This window comes from Delphinapterus leucas, chromosome 19 (genome assembly GCF_059928025.1).
Source record: "Delphinapterus leucas isolate spDelLeu-1000000601 "Yukka" chromosome 19, BTC_Dleu_Yukka2, whole genome shotgun sequence".
In the NCBI taxonomy this organism is placed as follows: domain Eukaryota; kingdom Metazoa; phylum Chordata; class Mammalia; order Artiodactyla; family Monodontidae; genus Delphinapterus; species Delphinapterus leucas.
This window is the reverse complement of record NC_143147.1, coordinates 11,225,011-11,246,842: the sequence shown is the minus strand read 5'-3', so window position 1 is coordinate 11,246,842 and position 21,832 is coordinate 11,225,011. Positions and strand designations below refer to the sequence as shown.

The window sequence follows — 21,832 nt, the reverse complement described above, 5'->3', positions numbered from 1 at the left end:
CACACCCTGAAAGAAGTTAGGTTCTCAGAAGATCTAGGCTCCTAGCCCTACCTGTGCGACCCTGGGCGAGGCAGCCCCGTTCCGTGGGCCTCCGTTTCCCCATTCCGCTCAGGCTTGGAGCTGTATTTCACCGTCTCCAAGGTCCCTTCCAGCCCTCAGAGTCTGATTCTGTGCTTCTCACTCACTACCCTTTGGTTGCATGTTCCTACCCCACCAGCCAACTCCCCGACCCAAAGGACAAGTCCCCTCCTGCAACGTGGGACGAGGTTCCTCCACAGACTGCAGTCTCCACCCAGACTTGCGCACTCAGGGGCAGAGCGAAGTCAAAGAGGGTGGTAGTCACCCCAGTCTCCCCTAAAGCTAGAGCATTGCCTGGTCTCCTCCCCCAGGCCTGTCCCTCCTCAGCATCTTGGAATGCCCTGTCTCTGCCACTTCTCTTCCTGTCGCGTATTCTGTCTCTGCTGCTCCTCTTGTTTGAGGCTGACGTCCGCCTTCCTCTGGATTCTCCGGCTGCAGGGAAGCTGGTGACCTCCAGGCCTTTCCTCTTCCATTGCTTGTGGCCTGATGAAGGCCATCACATGTCCATCACATCTCCACTGTGCACCGCTCGGCAAGCACACCGGCAAGCACTGCGATGCCGCTCCCGGCCCCAAGCCCTCTCTGCTCACGTCTGTGTCTTTCTGTTTCAGCCCTGAAAAGCCCACCTGAATTCCATGAGCAAAGAAAACGTTTGGATAGTGGCAAGGTAACTGTTTGCAAACTTCCCACCTTCCTGAACTCAGGCTCCAGCCTCTGGATCTCTGAATGCTAAGCTTGGGGGAAAGCGGGTAGAATTTCTCCCGCAAACTCAACCGATTTGCTGGTCCCCTCCCCGCACACCATGCGGAATCTTCCTCCTAGAAACTGAAAACTGTGGAAATGGGATCAATAGTATTGGCTTTGAAGCTACTGTTTATTAGCTTTAAGAAAATGTCCCCCATCTTTCTGATGTCGGGGGGTATCCCTGCAAGGATGCGGCGGGGGTCAGAGAGACATGAAACAGGGAGGTAAGGTGTGTCGGCAAGCTGCCCTCTCTTTCGTGACAGGCTTTTCTCAGCAACAATCAGATTATTTTAAATCCAATTCAGTGGTAGGGTAGGGCCTGCAGATACAGAGCTTATTCATGGCTATTTAAAGGCAAAAGGAATTCTATTTATTTCTCTTTCTTTTAGCATTTGGAGGGGGGAAATCGGTGTATATTCTGTACCTCCAGAGCAAATCTCTGCAACTTGAATTTATCAATACAGTAAGTGCTATTGAGCAAGCATGAGCAGTGTACGTAGAAGGAAAGGCCATTAGGTATCTTTCTCCTGGGACGTCTTAGCCTGGCAACTAGTGAGGGGAGGGGCTGGAAGAAGGAGCAGAGCCCTGGGACTCTTCAGAGTCGCTCGTGAGAGGCTGGGGTTCCTACTGCCTGGAGAATAACTGTCTTTCATCAGAACTGGAGTGATCCCCAGACTCCTCTTGGGGGCCAATTAAGAGATTCAGGATAGTGGGATAAAAACCCAGAACTAGAAATCAGAGCCCTGAGGTCCAGCTGTGGCCCTGCCACAGCCAACGCCATCCCTACAGACAGCTCCCTCATCAAGGAAGCCATGAGACTCAGTAAATAATAGCTCATCTCTAAGTGTCCTCCCAGCTTACAGTGGGTCTCGGTCTGCAGGATTTACATTTTCACGTCTTGAGAGAGAGATCAAGGGCAAAACAGGAGGGGGGCACATGTTGTCACGTTATACTGGACGGACTGAGGTTACATTTCATCTCTGACTCTAGTTAATTTCTGACTCTTTTAAGAGGCAATGGAATACGATTGGCTCTCATGCAAAAGCAGCGTAGCATCATGACAGTTTTATTAATATTTTATAATTAGGTACCTGCCTGGCCTCTTTATCTTATTTTTCCACCCTAAAATTATTAGAGGTTTTTGTGAGCCCTCCTTCATCAAGACGTAGGAGAACAGAGATAGTTGCATGTTGCATTTGTCAAACAAAAAACAAACAAAAAGAGACTTTTTCCCTTTGAGAGAAAAGGGGTTTCTTCTAGAGTTAAAACTAGGTGACTCAAGTGTATGAGGTTGATAGCAGAATTCATTCTGTGTTTGTGTCTAACAGGCTGAAGACACCCTGAAGCACAAGGTCAGAAACAGGTCCGACCGTGCAGACGTGGTGAAAATGCACATACTCCAAGGTAAGGTTGCCCAAAGTCATAAACTGGGGCCCATCAGTGGGAATGGAGCGTGGGCCATTTTCCAGGGTCCTTTGTCTCTGCACAATTGCCAACTCCCCTTAGAAAGAGTCCCCTGCCATTCCAAAGTGGTGGTTTTGAGCTCTCATCTAGTCATTTGAGGCCATGTAGATGGTCAAATTGGGAAGCCATATAGTGGCCAAGAAGTACCAGACTTGGCGTTCATTCTGAGCTGTGCCACCTCCCAATTTTCTCTGAGCACATAGGGAGTGTCCAGCGTCTATCAACTTCCTTTAAAATGTCCATCCTTCATACCAGTAATAAATGTCTAGTATTGTATCAAAGAAATAATAATCAGACATACAAAGATTTATGTACAATGATGTTTATCATGTAATTACTTTAAATAGTGACACATTGAAATCAGTGGAACGTCAAAAAATAGTAGAGAGGCTGAATAAATTATGCACCATCCGTGTGATTGAATAACTTGCAGCTACCACAAATGAGGCTTTAGAAGAATCATGTTTTAATGAGAAAAGGCTTACAAAATGATGTTTAGTGAGGAGACCAGAAAACAAAACTATATTTACAGTCAAAATCAGGGAGGCAAAAATATATACATAAATTGTATTTACAGTCAGATTCTATGATGAAGAAATACAGACTTACCAATAAATACTGTATAAGTAATTAAGAAAGATGCCCAGTTATTAAAAACAGTTGACCCTAAGTGGGAAGTTTCCTAATACTTTCACTTCTTTTGCATAATTTTTTAGCGTTTTCCATACTTACAACAGTACGTATGCATAATATTATAATCAAGAAAGCATTATCTGTCGTATCAGGCCAGTCTTGAATTAAAATATCAGGCTATGAACCACAGAAACCCCAAGTTTAGTCTCTGTTGGTTCCCATGAAACCCACCCTTCCCCCCCACAGAAACTGGAAATTGGCCCCCTGGTGCACCAAGGATCTGCTAGATTATAAATGACCCTTGCCCTCCAAGGGTTCATGGTCTGATTTTGGAAATAGCAATATAAGATTAGGGACCAATGCTTGTAACTGCTGGGGGTAGTCGAAGCAGAAGGAAGCTGTAAGAACAGGAGTCAGGAAGACTTTGTTAGGGCAGGGAAACAAAGTAAGCAAAGGTACAAAGGTGACCTCAGGAAGATGGGGGGCGGGGGGCAGAAGGCAAAGGACCAGGCTCGCTGGAGTGGTAGTTTGGGCATCAACCGTCTCAGGTCATGTAGGGGGTGGATTCAGTTTGTGGCGAGCCTGCGAAACCGGACTGAGAGGCGGATGGAGAGGACCATCTTGGAGGGGATGCAAGAAAGGAGTGTTTTCTGAGGATGAATCCTGTATGGCTGTGCAGGATGGGTCAGAAAGATCCCTGAGGCAGGGGGTGTAACAGAAGCCCTTGCACTGGCCTGACGGGTAGTTGGGAGAGGATTTGCGCTTAGAAACTTCCATTTTGGGGTTTGGAATATTGATGTTTTCTCCATCCCACATCGAGTGCTTTGCAGATGTAGCTTCTAAGCAAGTCTGACCTGTTGCAACCATGAGACATCCCTAGCCCTCCCCTGTGTGGAGATTTCTAGAGCAGCGGCCAGACACTAAGCCTGGGTTAGTAGATGGATATTAATAGAACAATAGGACCAGGACGTCCGTAAAGGTCTCAACTTCTAAATGTGCAGAGTTGAGCGGAAAGCTACAAACTCTCGTGGAACCCTAACTTCCAGTCCTGCGTTATAGCAACCACCGGCTCACAAGATTCTCTTCCACGTTCTTGCACAGAAGTCAGTCAGGGCCTCACCCAGAGAGGAATAGAGCGGTGATTCAGGGCTTGTCAGTGACCTTTCCCACTCTCCCAAAGATGAGAAACTGCCTGTTGGATAAATTCAATTTTTAAAAATCCCTGTTTAGGGCTTCCCTGGTGGCGCAGTGGTTGAGGGTCTGCCTGCTGATGCAGAGGACGTGGGTTCGTGCCCTGGTCCGGGAGGATCCCGCATGCCGCGGAGCGGCTGGGCCCGTGAGCCATGGCCGCTGGGCCTGCGCGTCCGGAGCCTGTGCTCTGCGATGGGAGAGGCCACGGCAGTGAGAGGCCCGCGTACCGCAAAAAAAAAAAAAAAAAAAAATTCTCTGTTTAATTAAATATCCCCCCCCCCCAAAATTGTTTTTCTTTTACAACTGGACCTGGACATTTGAATCAGTTAGTATCACGACCTCAACAAGTCTAAAACTCTTGAGAAGTCACGCTACTACAATTAATTATAATAATAGATAATATTTACTGCCAGCTCAGCCTGGGCCGGGCAATATGTAGACAGGCTTTGCATGCAAATGCTATAGTTTAGTGTCAGCAAGCAATACAGGCCCCGTGGACTACTTACTTACAGAATCGCCAAATTGCACATTTCTTTCCCCCAAATCCTCACAAAGCAAGTTTCTCTAACTCTTCTGTGCTTCTCTATTTGCCTTTATTTGGAAGTGTCTAGTCTTCGCTGCTAATCCATGTGAAATGAGGATGATTGCATTGAAAAATTATTAGGATGGTGGAGTACAATGTGTCAGAGTGTTTGGGTTACAAAAGAAAAAAAAAAAAAAAAAACCCCACAAAAATAACATCGAATTCTAGAGCTGACCCTTTTGATTTTAACCCCTTAGGCTCCACTGCAGAGAGATCCGTTCCAACTGCTCAGATGAAGCTGAAAAGAGCCCGACTTGCAGATGACCTCAATGAAAAAATCGCTCTCCGGCCGGGGCCCCTGGAGCTGGTGGAGAAGAACATACTCCCTGTGGATTCTGCTGTGAAAGAGGCCATAAAAGGTAGGTAGCACAAATGAATGGCACGCTTCCCTCCGTGCTGAGGTCTGAGGGCAGACATGGCTCTGAAATGCTGGGGCCCTGGGGGTGAAGACCGCTCACTAGACAAGAGTCAATCCATGGGTCGCTGTTCCAGAGTGTTCCCCATAACCAGAGGTCCGGGGAGTAAGGAAGAAACTGAAACCCGCTCAGCCTCCAAAGTCAGGTTAACATAGACCAGTCTGGTTCTGGTCAAGCAGGTCGGGGAGCTGACTTGATTTTAAACCTCAAAACATCTTCCCTGCAAGGTTCCATCACTTTGGGGTCATGGCGCTCTCCGCCCTTCCTCTTTTAAAGGGGTGTAGACTGGCAGAGTGGGAAGAGCGCTGGACCTGAAGGGGAAGACCTGGACGCCAAGCCCAGTTCGGGTGCTGTGGCTTGGGGCTTCCCCAGGTCCCTTCACTCCTCCAAGATGAATACCCAACCGGCCCAACTCATCGGCTCTTGGGAGTGAGGTTCAGTTCTTTAAGCACGTGAAAACTCTTTGACAACACACATGTGTGCTACACGGTTGAAGTACAGATACTGAAAGAGGAGACACAAACGTTAATTCTCTCACCAGCTGCGTAAAATCATTTTGTAGACCTTTGGAACAGTTGAAGCCACGTGGATCCAAACGGCCGGAGGGTCCTGAATTCATTCACAGAGGTGTTGAGGTGGAATCTGGGAAAACCGTGGTAGAAGGAAGAGAGGGAATCCTGGCATTCCCACGGGCAAATTACACTCTTCCAATGAAGCCTACAAAAGCTCTAAGAATTACTGATATATAACAAGCAATGCACATTTACATGTTTTGACACATTGTCCAATATTATGCATAAAGATGTTTTATTAAATGCTAAGTTCATTGTTAAACTTATCCACATTCTAAAATCTTACACCCAACCAGTCAGAGGCCAGCCACATGAATTTTGTATTTGGAACCTGTAAATATGGAAGAATCAACTCTAGGGGAGACAGTATCCTCATCACTGCCCATTAAATATCCCACCGTGGTTTTCTCTCTTCTTTACTCTCTCTGTCCACACTAAATATCCTGTACCTTTGAACTTGGACTAGCCCAGTCAACAGTGCACCATCCCCGTCTTTACTTTGATGAGATCTAGGACAGAAAAGATCTCTATCGCGTATCTCTTATCATTTATTGAAACATTATATTTATTCCATGCATGCAAATTTATCTTTGATTTTTATACGATAGGCAAAATATCTCATTTTAAATCGCCTTCTTTGGTTTATAGAGAGATGATGTTTTTCCATGGGATCTTGTGTCATTGGCAACTCGTGGCTATTCCTTTTTTCTACTGGCATTTTCTTCCCTCACTATAAAAGCTATTTATATATATTGAAAAAAAAAAGAAGCTAATCCTCCATCTGTCACAGGTATTACACATCCTTTTACCAGCATGTCGTTTGCCTTTTATTGTTGGCTTTTTTTGTTTGTTTGTTCGTTTCTGTCCTTTGCCTTTTGATTTTGTGTGTAGTGTATTTCACCTATAGCAGTTTTAAATTTCTGTATCATGCAATCTCTTAATCTTTTATTTGTAGTTTCTGAATTTGTTGTTGCTTATCAAAAACACTTCCTACCTCAAGAATAGAGTTATTCACCTATACTGTCTTCTAACATGTGTATACTTCATTTTTATATTTCAGTCTTTACTGCATATTAAATTATTTCAGTGCACGGTTCGAGAGACAGGTCTAATTCTCCTTTTTGCACAATTTTAATGGTGTATTTTATAATTTGTCTTAATATCTGTCTTCACAAGTTTCTTTACATTGGTCTGATTTTTCTAATGTTTCTTGGCTACTCTCACAAGTATATGGTGGGTGAAATTTAGAATCAGTTTATTATATTCCAACTCCAATCCTATTAGAATTTTGTTTGGGATTGCAGTGAATTTATAGGTTAGTTTATGGTGAATTCATAGGTTTAAAATATATTAATTCTTCTGAGGCAGAAAGATAGTATCTCTTTTCACCTCTACGAGTCTTCTTTTATTTCCCTTGGTAAGGTTTTTCTAAATAAATTCACATCAGTTATTACTTACATATTGGAAACCTCTTAATTTTGCACATTTATTTTGTAACTGGGCATCTTTGAAGATTTTCTTAATTGTTCCGATAGTATCTCATTTTATCTTTAATTGTTTGCATGGGCAATCACATCATCTACAAATAATGAAGATGTGCCTCCTGTTTGTTTTTTCTTTCTGCCTTGGAGCACTGGCTGGTTGTTGAAAAGCAACATCATGGAATTATTAATAAATTACACAATTAACATCATTTTAAAAGTTACATGTAGTATATTCATAATATAAATTCAATATAATTTTATGTATTTTATTTATAAATTAAATATTTTGTTTATAATATTAAATATTATATATTAAATATTACATTTATTAATCTAATGTAAATTTTTATTAATGTATTAATAAAAATTATTTTATTAATGTATTAATAAAAATTATAATTATATAATATAATTTTATTATAATAAAAATATAATTTTATTGTAATTATATATAATTATAAAATTATAATAAAATGTTAATGTATTAATATCAATTATTATTTATTAATGTAATGTAAATTATTAATGTAATGTAAATTATTACATTACATTTATTTGTAAATGATATATGTTATAATAGTATAATATACTATACAAATCTAATTATATATATTTTATCATATATAAAATATTTATATCACGTAGATATATATCTTACATATAAAATTATATGTATGAATTATATAAAGCACATATAATTTATATTATTTTGCATTATGCAATATTTCATTATATAATTTAAAAATTATTGCTATATTACATAGTAGACAATTATTATTATTGGTACATTGCCAGTGCTTCAAAAGCAATATTATATAATGTTATATATTTGTTATGTTGATGATAACATGTTTTTGTTTTTTTTGGCTGCGTTGGGTCTTCGTTGCTGCACACAGGCTTTTCTCTGTTTGTGGAGAGCGGGGGCTACTCTTCATTGTGGTGTGTGGGCTTCTCATTGCAGTGGCTTCTCTTGTTGTGGAGCACAGGCTCTAGGCACGCAGACTTCAGTAGTTGTGGCACACGGGCTTAGTTGCTCTGTGGCACGTGGGATCTTCCCAGACCAGGGCTCAAACCCGTGTCCCCTGCATTGGCAGGCAGATTCTTAACCACTGCGCAACGAGGGAAGCCCAATGATAACATTTGTTGATTCAGTCTTCAGTGGGAATTCCTCTGGTCATTCACCTCTAAATATGACACTAACTTGTGCTGGAGGTAGATATTCTAAGGAAGTGTTTCTCTATTCTGTTCCGCTAAGAATAGCTTGCAAGATGGATGCTGAGTTTTCTAAATGCTTTCAACACGCATGAAAAGATGATCATATGGGCTTCTTTCTTTGATCTGGCAATGTGGTATTGCTGTCTTTCCTAATCACCCTTGCATTTCTGGAAATAAATCCTCCTTGGATTTTTTTCCCTAGAAGTTGCTAGTATTTTATTTGAGACTTTACATCTCTTCTGTTGTTAGTTGGGATAACAGAGGCTGCTAAACAAACCACAAAATTTCAGCTGCTTACCAATAGACGTTTATTTCTTGTTCATAAACAGTCCAGAGAGGGTTTTCCTCGACAGCAAACCCTTCAGGCACTCAAGCTCCTTTGGTCTTGCTGCTCCACCATCCCCCAGAGCCAGGGTGGCAAACTTTTTCTTAAAGAATAAGCTGAGGTCTCTAAGCTGTCACAGCTACTCATCTCAGCTGCTGTAGTGGGAAAGGAGCCATAAGCAATATGTAAACAAGTGGCCATGGCTGTGTTCCAATAAAACTTTATTTACAAAAACAGACAGCAGGCTCACAGGCCCTAATTTTGCCAACCTGTGCCCTACAGTCTCATCATCCTCTGGATCTAGCCGGTGAAGAGGAAAGAAAGAATGAAAAGGTCCACCCACACGTTTAAAAAGGCTCAACCTGGAGATGCACACATCGCTTCCACTCACATCCCACTGTGAAAACAGTACACACGGCTGGCAGGGGTGGTGTTCCCTGGCTGAACAGCGATTTCACAGCAATATCTCTGCACTTCGGAAGGGGGAACATAAAATCTGATGAACAGCTTTTAGTTAAGAGTCTGAACAAGAGTCGTGCTGTGGGTACAAAAAAAAGAGCATCTGAGAGGTAACTGACATTGCATCATTAGATGACCGGTAGCATATGTCGATGTGAACAAAAGGAAGAGTCAGAGATGACAGTGAGGTTTCCCTCTTGGTCAGCTGAGTAAATGGCAGCCATGTATCAAGAGTGGAGGAGCAGATCCGGGGAGAGATGATGAATTCCCGTTTCAACTGTTGCAGCCGATAGGTCTGCAGGAACTCCAAGGGCAGGGATTCAGTAAGCAGTGGATTCCATCCGACTACCCTTCAGAAGAAAGTATTGGTCTAGAGCTGTAGACTTGGGAGACTTTAGTGTGTACGGTAATTTAAACGGATGGACTCGATAAGATTGCCCTTTCATTTATTTAGTTCTTCATTTAATATTTATGGAGCATCTTCTATGTGTCAGACACTAGACAAACGTACAAAAATTTCTGCTCTAACAGAGCTTATATTATAGTGCAGGAGACACAGACAACACACAAAACCCATAAATAATTATATATCCTAATAAAAGGTGATAGATGCTGTAAAAATAGAAGCTGCGCAGGGTACAGAGAATCAGGAGTGCCCAGTAGACGGGGTGTGAAGGGGGAGCTGGGGGTATGAAGGATGTATAAGAAGCAAAGAGGGCTAGGGGGCTCTCATGTAGGAATATGTAAGACAGAGGCAGGGATCTGTGAAGAATAAAGAGAAGGCATAGCTAGCGAAAGAGGTGGAGGATATAGGTTGACCTCATCCAGGGAACGTCCGTGCCTCAGGCTCTCTAGCGGTAATCTTTCAGTGTGCGTGAATTCCTATGGGCAAGGCCGTGGCATCCTATGAAGTGTCATAGAGGCAGAGGGAGTTGCTCAGCGACCAGTTGTAGAGACAGCGCTCTGGGTAGCCCTTCCAGTGGTGGTGATGATACCGACCCCTCACCTATCTGTCACTTCTTGGGGTCACATCGTCCACCCTCGGTGAAGTGGTGACTCAGGGCTGTGGTTTTCTTTGTATCCTTCTCCTGGCATGTGTGTATTTTTCCTCCTCTGTGCACGTGCCTTTCCAGATGTGTTTACATTTTCCAGCTCCCTCTGCAGCTGTGCGTCTGTGTTTCTGCCAAGCCCTGAGCGAGACACTCATTGTCTCCCTCCCTCCCGGTTTTATTCAAGACCTTCTCCATCCCAAACATACAATAATCCAGAACCTCTCTCAGTGCAGGGAGGGAAGGATACTGTAAGACAGGGAACCAGCCCCTACTCTGGGATTTTTCTTCTCCTTCCCAGATGTCCCACCTCTTGCATCAGCTGAATGACTGTAGCAAATCGTTTCCCCCAAAACTTTCCTCTCCTTTCTGTGGTGCTAGCTAGCCATCCGTCTTCCAGCCTGCAAGTTTATTTTCTGAGTCAGGTAGAATTTTACAGATTCCCTGGGGAGGAAACCTAGGCTTGTGTGACCAGAGTGACACAATGTGGATGAAGAGGGGGCCTTGTGATTTTACTGACACAAAAGGAGGCTTGGGGCGCCTCGGGGCTACATCTCAGAACATACACCTGTTTCCCTGTTTCTCCTTCTTAGAAAACCTCTAACAGCTACTCTCTCTCAGGCCAGAACAGCAAATACAACAAGTATAACATTATGTGAGAGTGATGATTTACAAGAACAGAAACTGTACACTGGAGTTGAGCCTGGCTTTGTTCTGCTTACACGTGGTCGTTGTCACTTAGCATCCCTCAGTTTTGAGAGCCCTACTCCAAGCTTGTTAATCCTCTCTCTGGTCATCCGGGTGTCTTCTTAACTTGCCAGGAGCATCCCTTAGGTACCAAGGAAGCTGGCTTCTGCTTGGGTAGAAGAGAACCGCAGCTGGCTTTCCCAACTCTTCAAACAGTGGAAGGGTCCCGGCATCCTGCTCTAGTGAACAAGCTCCTCCCCCTGAAGTGTCCTCCTCTTTTTCTTGAACTGAGCCAGGCTTCCCACCTGAATGCCTGAGTCTGCTTTTCAGCTCTTTTTTTTTTTTTTTTAATTGAACCTGTGATTCAGAGTATACAGCGCCATTATCCAAGATAAAGCAGTTCTTTTTATCACCGCAACCCTTCGACACAGGAAAGCAACGTTTCTGTCCGCCAGGGATGGCCCAGAAATCATCCATTTACAAGCGTCATGTACATTTTTCTAAAGGATCCTACGCTAGTCTTCGCTCACCTGCAAGCCCAAGGCTCAGACTTTATAACTAAACAGAGCAAAAATTCTTGTTTACTAAGTATCCAGTCATTCTTCAGAGACTCTGGAAGTCTGACCACTCTCCGATCATGCATTTTTAAGACAAATAGACAATAACCATGGCCCTAAGGCAGATGGTAGCGTCGTTTGCTTTGGCATAACTTTCTCGTGGACAAAATCTGTCATTCCATAATGAGAAATTATTTCCAAAGCGTGAATAATCCTTGGGGCAAAGAAACACACGGAGGCATACGTGATAAATACTTTTCTGAGGAAGGTTCTGGAAAGGGGGTGGGAAAAGAGAAGTAGAAAGCCAGTAGTTTTGAGGGGGGCGGTGACAGGGAGGAAAGTTAGGGTGCTCTGAGACAGTGCTAATGTATCTTTGCCCACCTAAGAATTTGTTCCTGGAGAATTAGCCTCGAAAGCTGTTACAGGACAAGTGTTTATGCAGCTGAATTGTTTTTCACAACTCGTGTGTTCCTAGCATCAGGGTCTATCTAGAGACTTAAAGCCAATTTCTAAAGTGCCTGGGATCTGAGGAAAAAGAATGCTTGTTCCTCCAAAATTCCACTTTCATCTATTTCCATCCTAAAGGCATCTGATCCCCTGCAAGGGCAGTAGGTTCGGTCTTTGTTGGACAACATAATCCATGTCCTCCGGACTATGGTATCTTCAGTGTACTGAAATCTCTTTAGGCAAGAGCCACTCTTAAACTATAGCTACTGTCACCTGACCACCTCCTCCCTTAGGAAGTGAATTTGGCTTCAGTCTCTTCCAGGAGGACATTAGGAAGTCTGATCATGAATTAAAGTAGCTGTCATGCGAGCACCGCTCAGGCTTGCAAACAGATAAGCGAGCGAAGTTTGTTCTCACATTCCCACCCCATGCTTTCCAGCCCCTGGTGTGGGTCCCGGCGGAAAGGTAACCAGGACTCTAGCGATCACATTTTCATCTTGGAATTTTAAATGTTTATGCAGAGGCAAGTCCAACTGACTCATTCATCCAATCACTTCCGAGAAAGAGGGGGGAAAGCGCCGAGTCTCCAGGCCGAGATCCCCAAGGGGCCGGTGCCCAGAGACAGCCCCGTGGGCATAGCCTGGGGGTGAGTCAGGGCTTCCAGAAGCAGGTCCTTGTCATCACAGCGCCTGACGTGTCTCCAGGGACAACAGCCAGCGCCCTACTCTCCCGCAGCGGCCAGTGAGCCCCGCGCCCGCCGTGGGGGATTGGAGCAGGGGCCCAGGGTCACAGCACGGAGCCGACAGACTTTGCTTGTTCCTGAAGCAGCCAGATAAGGTGACCTTCGTCCCTCTCCACCGAGCCCGCCTTGAACCAGGCAGGAGAGGGGGGAGCGCGCAGCCTTTCCTGTGACACTCCTCCTGCTCTGGGGAAGGTCTGTCTTTGCTTTCCCGGGAGGAACCTCTCAGTGTTTCTGGCTCCGGAGTTGGGCTGACCTTTGCAAAGCTGACCGCAGGATAAATTGCCTCTTGGGTGGTCTTTGTTTTATTTATTTTTTTATTTTTTATTTTTTTTGTGGTACGCGGGCCTCTCACTGTTGTGGCCTCTCCCGTTGCGGAGCACAGGCTCCGGACGCGCAGGCTCAGCGGCCATGGCTCACGGGCCCAGCCGCTCCGCGGCATGTGGGATCTTCCCGGACCGGGGCACGAACCCGTGTCCCCTGCATCGGCAGGCAGACTCTCAACCACTGCGCCACCAGGGAAGCCCCGCTTTGTTTTATTTTTGATCGTGGTGAACTTGGGACAAGCAGACACTGCTACCAAAAACAATAATAACAACAACGGCAGCTAGAAATGACGACACGTGTGCGTCAGGGACCATGTGAATAACATGTAAAACATGTAAAGCGCAGTGCTTTTACATGCGTTATTTTAATCCTCAAAACCCCGAGAGGTGACTATGATGATGTTGCCCATTTGATAGATGGGGAAATTGAGGCTCTAAGAAGTTGAGTAATTCATCAACAGTCACTCCACCACCGAAGGGGTAGAACCAAGAAACAAACCAACCTCTCTGGCCCACACTGACCGCACTGAACACCACGTACCTCAGCTCCAAAGGAAGCCACTGCCACGCTCTCGGGGGCCTCTTGCTGTCACCGTTCCCATCAGCAGGGGCTGAGCCTAGTGTGGGCTCATCTGTCTGCTCTGTTGCTCACCTTCTGGCCTCGCAGTCAGAGATCCAAGCCCTTTGTGGTGCTGGGGGACTGGCAGGGCCCCCCATGGTCGGCTCTCTGAGTGTGGACAGCCTCTGAGTGGTCCTCAGTGTGTCTGTCGGCTTATTCTGACCTGGTACAACATGCTTTTTAGAAACTAGATGGGAGTCATTTTAGGGGCCTTGGTCTTCACGCTGTGTTTGTTCATTCATGTGTGAACAACTACCGTGTACGTGGTTGCATGTATTCATGGCTTCTTCATGTATGGGGTTGCATGTACTCACGGCTTCTTCGTGTATACAGTTGCACGTACTCATGGCTTCTTCCTTGACTTAAGCAGAGGAACCTTTTTAAATGATTGATGTCACTTGTAAAGTAGACTCCTCGAAGCTGTGTGTCTCCAGGAACTGGATCCTAAAATAATCCACTCCGGTGGCTGGGAGAGTTACTTCTTCATCCTTCCCACACCAACTCTGCTCATCACCACCCTGTAACTTCCCTTCTGCGCCCCGCAACTCTTGCCAGGTGCCTTCCCCTTTTCTGTCATCCTGTCCACCGTCATTTCAGGCTCAGCTCCATCCCACCTCGTCTGGGAGTGAGTCTGCCTGGACGACCCACATCTCCATCCCCTTTGTCTGCTAGCCAGCAACAGCACTCACCAGGCAGTCTAGTCCTTGACAGGTTCTCCGGTTATGTCCCGTGCAGATAGACGGATAGCATCCTTCTCGTGGTTTCCATATCTTCACCATACTGTATCTGATTATACTTCTGCTTCTCTCTACTCCTCTCTGAGTGGGAAGGCTGGAAGTGAACAAAATAGTTGAGGAATGTTCCATCCAATTCTGGGGAAAATGGGACTGGTTACCAACTCCTTTCTTCCAAACACTCTACTTCTAGACGTTTCCACATCATTCCAGGCAGGTGCCAAAGTGAAAAGGACACGCTGATTTATGGCCACAACAACAGGGCTTCACAATCCTCCCAGTCCCTTTTCTGAGACAGTGGCAATGAGATCGAAGTGATCGTCTGCCTTCTCTCTTCTCACAGTCAAGATGTCACGTTAAGTCCTTCAGATCTCAAAAACTCGAGTAAAAGATGTTGTGGAGGATGGAGCTGTCCTTAGTACGTGTGTGCCGAAAAAGAAATGGACGTTGGCCGATTTCTACGCTACCCCTCCCCACTGCCACCAACCCAGTGGGTCTTGCGATGTTCCCTAAACAACATATATCTGTTGACCTCCCGGGAGGGAAATTGATTTTGCCTCCCCGTCTGCTGGAGGCTCTGAGCATACAAAGGCTGGGCCTGTGTCTTAGCTCGGTCTCTAAAGAACTGGGGGACCTGGATCTTGCAATGTCTTCGTCTGCAAAACAGAGATGAGAGAATGTGGTCCTTCCTCTGACTTCCTGGACCGTTCTAAGGCCTAACACAAGTTGATTGTTTCTGTTACTGCTGCCACTGCTAAGGGAACTGCTGATGGAAACCACTGTTTTTATCATTTGTTATCTTTCCCCTTGAAACTATTGAAGGGGGATAGTTGGGGGATTAAGAGAGAAATTTTCTCTCTTTCTCCCATCCCCGCCCTTCTTGTAACATTTCCGTGCATGTTAGAACGCTTGGACCACTTCGCAGTTTGGTTAATTCCCTCTCATTTGCACGCGTTTGGGACATGATCCTTGATGCGGGTGGAGGTGGCAGGGGGCGGGGGCGTCTTCTTTGTCACACGAAGTGTCAGATCACACAGAGAAGATCCCTACCGTTCAGACTGAAGGAAGCGGGGAGGGAGTGTAAGATGCTACAGCTCTCCCATGGCGGGTCCTGTTGGGCAGGGCAGGCTGGCTGCCCCCAGGGGCTGGTAGGGTCACACGCAGGGCTCTCTGAGTTGGTCTTGCCTCACGGTCTACGCCAAGTAAATCCCAATGAAATGCTGTGGCTTCTGAGGTGGGGAGGGCTTAACACCCACTCCCCCCCCACCAAATCCCATGCCCACCTGGCCCTGAATAATACATGTCATCTTTTCAACAGGGACAAAGCCTTTAATTCCACAACTAGAAGTGGGACTTGAAATTTCAATGAAAACGTGGTTTCTAAAGTAAAGAAATTGACAGGTTGAGTTTACAATGGAAGCGTATTCATGGAGGCTCCTGGAAGGACCTTCCTGGGAAGATCGCAGGCACATGATCCCCTGGAGAAAGGGAAAATGGTATATAAATTCCTTCACATTGTGTGAAAATGACAGAGGAGGCTTCTTTGCAGAGCCCCGGGCGGGGGGGTGGGGGGTGGGGTGGGGGGTGGGGGTGGGGGGGGGTTGCTGTAAGAAAAGAAGGGAAGGATGTGAGCTAGCTCTGGACCTTAAAATAGAGAGGGAGGGAGGTGGGCGAGACCAGATGGGAGAGAAGAGTGACTCCTGATTGCGAAGAAAAAGTTGACATTTGTCAAATACCCGATGAAAGCCCTTTCTGTTAGAAAATGAATAGGTTTCTGATGCAAATATAGGAGAATACTGACATATATTTATTTCAGGTGATTCACATGTTTTATATTATTCTCTGTACTTTTCTATTATTTCAAAATTTTTATAGTTAAAGATAAGGGCCCCTTGGGAAATAAAAGTTGGAAAACGAAAGTTCCCATTCATACAATGAAATATTGTGTAGCTGTTACCAAAATATTGCAGAAGATCTCTATGCGTTCACATGTAAAGATCTCCAAGATACACTGTAGGGTGAAAAAAGCAAGTTTCAGTACAGTATCTTTCACTCAGTCCTGTCTGTTTGAAATGCTTTTTCAATATGGGCGTGTCTTGCTGTATGGATAGAATTAAGTCTAGAAGAGGGAATAAATCATTAACGGAAGTGGGATTGTTATGTACCTTGTTATGTACATTTCATATGGTATGAATTTTTATAAGTAAGCATTACTTCTATAATCACAGAAAAGTAATAATGACTTTTATAAAGAATCCTTGAAACCAAGGAGCAGCAACGCTGGTCCCCAAGCCTTTCCAGGTTAGCAGGCTGCCCAGCGGGCCAGTGACTGGAGTTCCCACCTGCCCTGTCCTTGTCCGGCCTCTCTCCTGATTTGACACTTGCGTGTCTGAGTGAGGGTCCATGACAGATGCCAGCAGTGGTGGTGATGACAAGCCCCAAACCACATTCATTCCATTACTTCCAGCTCCTTGCTGCCTCCCCAATCTCCACAGTGAGAGCGCCTCTCTCTTATCTGCCCCAAGCCTGAGTCAAAAGTTCTTGTCAGTGTAACTGCAGGATACCGGGCTGGAAACCTTGCTGATAATACATAAATTCCTTTCGAAGAGCTGTGCCTGCAAGAGGGTCACAAGAGCTGTGTAGCCTCAGCACATTTTGTACTGTGCATTTGGATAATAAGCCAGAGGAGATTTGGCAATTAAAAAACATAAGGGAGGGACTTCTCTGGAGGCACAGTGGTTAAGAATCCACCTGCCAATGCAGGGGACACAGGTTCGAGCCCTGGTCCGGGAAGATCCCACATGCCACGGAGCAGCTAAACCCGTGCACCACAACTACTGAGCCTGCACTCTGGAGCCCACGAACCACAACTGCTGAGCCCACGTGCCACAACTACTGAAGCCCGCGTGCCTAGAGCCTGTGCTCTGCAACAAAAGAAGCCACTGCAGTGAGAAGCCTGCACACCGCGACAAAGAGTAGCCTCCGCTCGCCGCAACTAGAGAAAGCCCGCGTGCAGCAGTGAAGACCCAACGCAGCCAAAAATAAATGAATAAATAAATAAATAAAATCACAGTACTATAAATGATCAAAATGATAAAAAAAAAAAAAAACACACATAAGGGACATATAAGGATGTCACGATAGTCCCACCTGGTCTGGTAACCCCACTCCCCAAGCCAGTGTCTGGGTTTCCCTCCCAAGACCACGCAGGCTGCTGGGGAAGAATCTGAGCACGTGTGATTCGCTGGGGATTTCCAAAATAGAGACAAAGATGAGAGGAATAACAGCAAAATCCAAATAATAAAAATAAATAAAGATCGCGCTCCAGTTTCTGAGACACAGTTATGGCTTTTATAAACAGATATGCGTTCGTTGAGTGGGGCTTTGGGACATTCTGGTGACATTAGCTCTTCTGACACTTAGGAATTTAAACTTAGGAGCTCCCTGGCTTCTCCTTAATAGCAAAGTTTGCGAAACATTTTGTGCCAGTTGCCCCGCTTTATGTTTGAACACGATGCAGATGGCCCCCTGTCATTTCAGTTTCACCTCTCGTCGTAAAGCCCCAGGGAGACAGGGACCCTCTCCTCCTGCACCCGATGGCCCCTGTTCTTTCCTTCATCTTCCCCGATTTAGCTTCAGAAAGATGGGGGCTCACATACAGAATGTGCAGGAATGGATCGATCTGAAAATGAAGTTTAATAAAGATGATAGACCTTTAATATGTCACTCATTCGTCCCTGTCAAACGTGTCACTTTTATAAACACAAGTTCCCCTGTATGGAGTAAATAGAGGGGAAAGCAAGTCATTTTAAATATATCTCCACTCCTACCTTGAACTGGAAACATCTAAGGAGGTAGGTAACTGCTCCTAAAAGGGATGGCACACTGAAGCACTGCCACTGACCCAGTTCTTCTTGGCTTTCACTCCCTCAGGTAACCAGGTGAGTTTTTCCAAATCAGCGGATGCCTTTGCCTTTGAGGAGGACAGCAGCGATGGGCTTTCTCCGGATCAGACTCGAGGTGAAGACCTCCAGGGCTCAGCAGGATCCCCCCCAGACATGAAAGCTACAGAGACCCCTTTGGCGGGTCCTCGGGGGAAAACCCAGGTAAACAAACCACATCTCAGCCTGTCACCTCTTCAGTCTTGAAATCAGCAGTGCTGAGGTGGTTTTGCTTAGAGACCCCAGAGATGTCTCTTCATGGCACGTCATCTTGATGCTTCTTCTCACCCTGTTCGGTCCAGGGGTCTGTGTGTAAGGGCAAAAGCTTCCAGATAGCACCGAAAGAGAATCCCCAGAAATATGACCTTTTGACTTATGTTTTCAGTATCTACTCTGTCAAGTAGATCTCTTTTATCTCCACTTTTAGAGACAAGGTAGAAATGAGGCTCTCCAAGATGAGATAACCAACCAACAGTCTCCTGGAGAGAAAGGGCCTCAGCAGGACTGGTTTCAAAGCCCACGGTCTTTCCAGGCACTGAGTTACCACCGTAGGACCCTGGGGAGCGGGAAGCAGAAGGCGCTGATTGGCTACAAAGCTGGAGCCCCGAGCCAGTTCTACCCTTAGCAGGCGTCTACCTACCGAACCCCTGGAGCAAGGACCACTTCCAGCCCCAACCCAAACATAGCATTCCCCTTTTTCTGGACAAATCCACAGATTGTCGAGATGTGAGAAATGGATATTGCACATACTGTTAAAAGCACATTTATAAGGAGCAGTATAATGATAACTAACAACATCTACTGCCATTATTAAGCGCCCACTGTATACCAGGGCCAGTGCTAGGCACCTTGCAAGCGTTTTCTGTTAGATGTTACAGAGAAGGAAGTGAGGCTGAGTAGCTGTGTGGCCCCAGGAGCATGCAGGGCCCCCCACTAACACCTGGAGCTCCCCCTCTATAAGCCACACCCAGGCTTGCTGGGACCTTTCCTTGGCCTGGCAGGATGGTATTCCCAGAGCCCCCAGAGGAGATGAGTGTGAGGCCCACACAGGAGGGGGAGGGATTGCACTCGTGGGACCACGAGATGTGAATCTTCCACCACATCCTGGCTCTGGAGAGAACCCTCCGACCTCAGCCCCTACCCTTCAGGAAGCGTTTACTCCTCTTGGCCTCACAGGAATTATTCGATGACTTGAAATCAGATATTTTATATATATGATGTATATTTTATTAACAGATATTATTTTATATATTTTAATTATATAGAGATATCTCATTTTTATTATATATGGATATCTTATATCTGTATGTACTTCTAATTTTTTAAATTGAGGTATAATTGACGGATACCATTATATTAGTTTCAGGTGTACAACATAATTGTTTGATATTGTATATATCGCGAAATACACAATGTATACGATGTATACAATATCAGGTGTACAAAATAATTGCTTGATATCGTATCTATGGTACATATACACGTGTGCCATTAAATACACATGTATTTCACAATACGTACGATAGATACAATATATCATTGTATGTATTGTGAAATGATCACCAGGGTAAGTCTAGTTCACATCCGTCTCCACACATGGTTACAAATTTTCTTTCTCGTGATGAGAGTCTTGTAAGATCTACTCTCCGCAACTTCCAGAGAGACACTACAGTATTGCTAACTATGGTCACCGTGCTGTACATCACATCCCCAGGACTTACTGTATAGCTGGATGTTTGTACTTTGTAAACCGTATTAGATAGTGTATTTGAAAACCTTTTTACACTGTAAAGCATGCAGGAATCAGGGACAGTTTCAGGAATTATTTACCACCACCCTGTTTCCTGAAACTGTGCTGTTACCGGGTCGTTGTCAGGCCCTTCTTCACTCCATCAGAACAAAGCCAAGGCTGCCCAGGAGGAAATGTGGAACAGGAGGGAGACGGGGGACAGAAAAAGCAGAGCCAAAAGAGCCGTACGTTTATTGTGCAAGAGTTTATAATCAAAGCATTTTTCCTTCCCCTGCATCCCGCAGCTGGTCTCTACAGCCCAACTTCTTTGATAACATCAAACAGTACATCAGACCATTTGTATCTTATTACTCTGACAGTAAATTCCTCAGCTTCTGATTTAAAGATGCTTTGGGGAGAAGACGCATTCTTTTCTTTTTAACCCTCAGAGCGGGGCAAAAAGGGAACAAACACTGAACAATGCCAGGCAAAATGCAAAAATCATCTTATGTCAATTCATCCGGCAACCGCATGTGACAGATGAGGGCACAGGCTCTGAGAGAAAGGGATGCTACGGACCTTTGATAGGTGCTGGGGCTCAGGGAAGGGCTGAGCCGCTCGGGGAGATCGTGGAGCAGCCCCTGCCCCTTTTTCAAAGTCATGGCCTAGGATTGTAGGGGAAAGAGAGAGGGCACTTGGTCCATTTCAGAGTCCTCTGCATACGGGAACGTGCCTCTCATAAAGGTTTTCCTGATACTACACACATACACACACACACACACACACACACTTACATATACACACAGACACACGTGCAAAGGGATACATATACATATATATATGCACACATACATTACACAGGCATACACACAGACACACAGAGAGACACACATGCACACAAATACAGAGACCCAGATGCGTACACACACATACACATACCTACACACTTTCCCTCCATCTGCTAACCCCTGTTTCATCTAACTTTTTTGTTGTCCTACTTTCCCCCAAAGCTCCTACACCCACTTCTCCCACTTCCTCTCTTTTTCAATCCCACTGTCAATTCCAACAGGTAGACCTAGCCGCAGGTAGGTGGAACCCTCACCCAGGGTGACCAGATGTCCCAGTTTGCCTAGAACGGGCCAGTCCTATACCTGTCTGCTGGAATAATTATTAATCATGCCTGCTTTCTCTCTTAAAAGTGTCCTCAACTGGATGACAAATTATATACACGACTCCTCCCGCTGGAGGACAGAATCTGATGTTCCTGAGATAAGAAGCTAGGATTAACACAGCAGACCTCGGGGGTGGGAGTGGGAGGCTCTACCGCAACATTTCCACGTCACACAGTCTTTACTCCTGCATCCTAATAATGCTAAACTTTGGATTTTTAGGATCTTATTTCTGGCTCAGAAAATGAAAGGAGTGACTCGGCCCCCCAGCCCGGCAACCAGTCAGACCCGGGGAAGCAGGGGCTCGGCCCCCTGGGCAACCCCGTCCCTGTACACGCTGCTGTCAAGGTAAGGTGGGCCGGCCTCCACGCCCGTCTGAGCACTCACCTCACAGGGCCAGCTCGGGGCAGGGAGTCCTGAGTTAGGTCTGTCAACAGGAGGAGAGTCACACGGGACCCACGGACGTGTTCGATCCACTGGGAGCATCGCAAGACAGGAGTTGAGACCTGGGCCATCAGTGTATATGGACCAAGATGCTCTTGCCCAGCAGGGGTCTCCTCTGCAGACGAAGACCCCCGCTGGGCAATGTTTGCCCTTCTTTGGGATCACAGCTCAGCCAGCCTATTCCTGACTTAAAAGGCTTCATCAGCTCAGCCTAGAGATAGACACAA

At 45.6% G+C, this 21,832-nt stretch overlaps 1 protein-coding gene across 1 annotated transcript in view; it reads left to right on the top strand.

The window, feature by feature from the left end:
* The first annotated feature begins 2,171 nt into the window (after nt 1-2,171).
* Nucleotides 2,172-21,832, top strand: part of MYOCD (myocardin) — a 43,830-nt gene continuing 24,169 nt past the window's right edge. The window contains exons 1-4 of the mRNA XM_022560865.3: nt 2,172-2,226; nt 4,891-5,052; nt 18,256-18,428; nt 21,384-21,509. Coding sequence (XP_022416573.3) covers nt 2,211-2,226; nt 4,891-5,052; nt 18,256-18,428; nt 21,384-21,509 — 477 coding nt within the window. The 5' untranslated portion in view covers nt 2,172-2,210. The remainder of the gene's footprint in view (nt 2,227-4,890; nt 5,053-18,255; nt 18,429-21,383; nt 21,510-21,832) is intronic.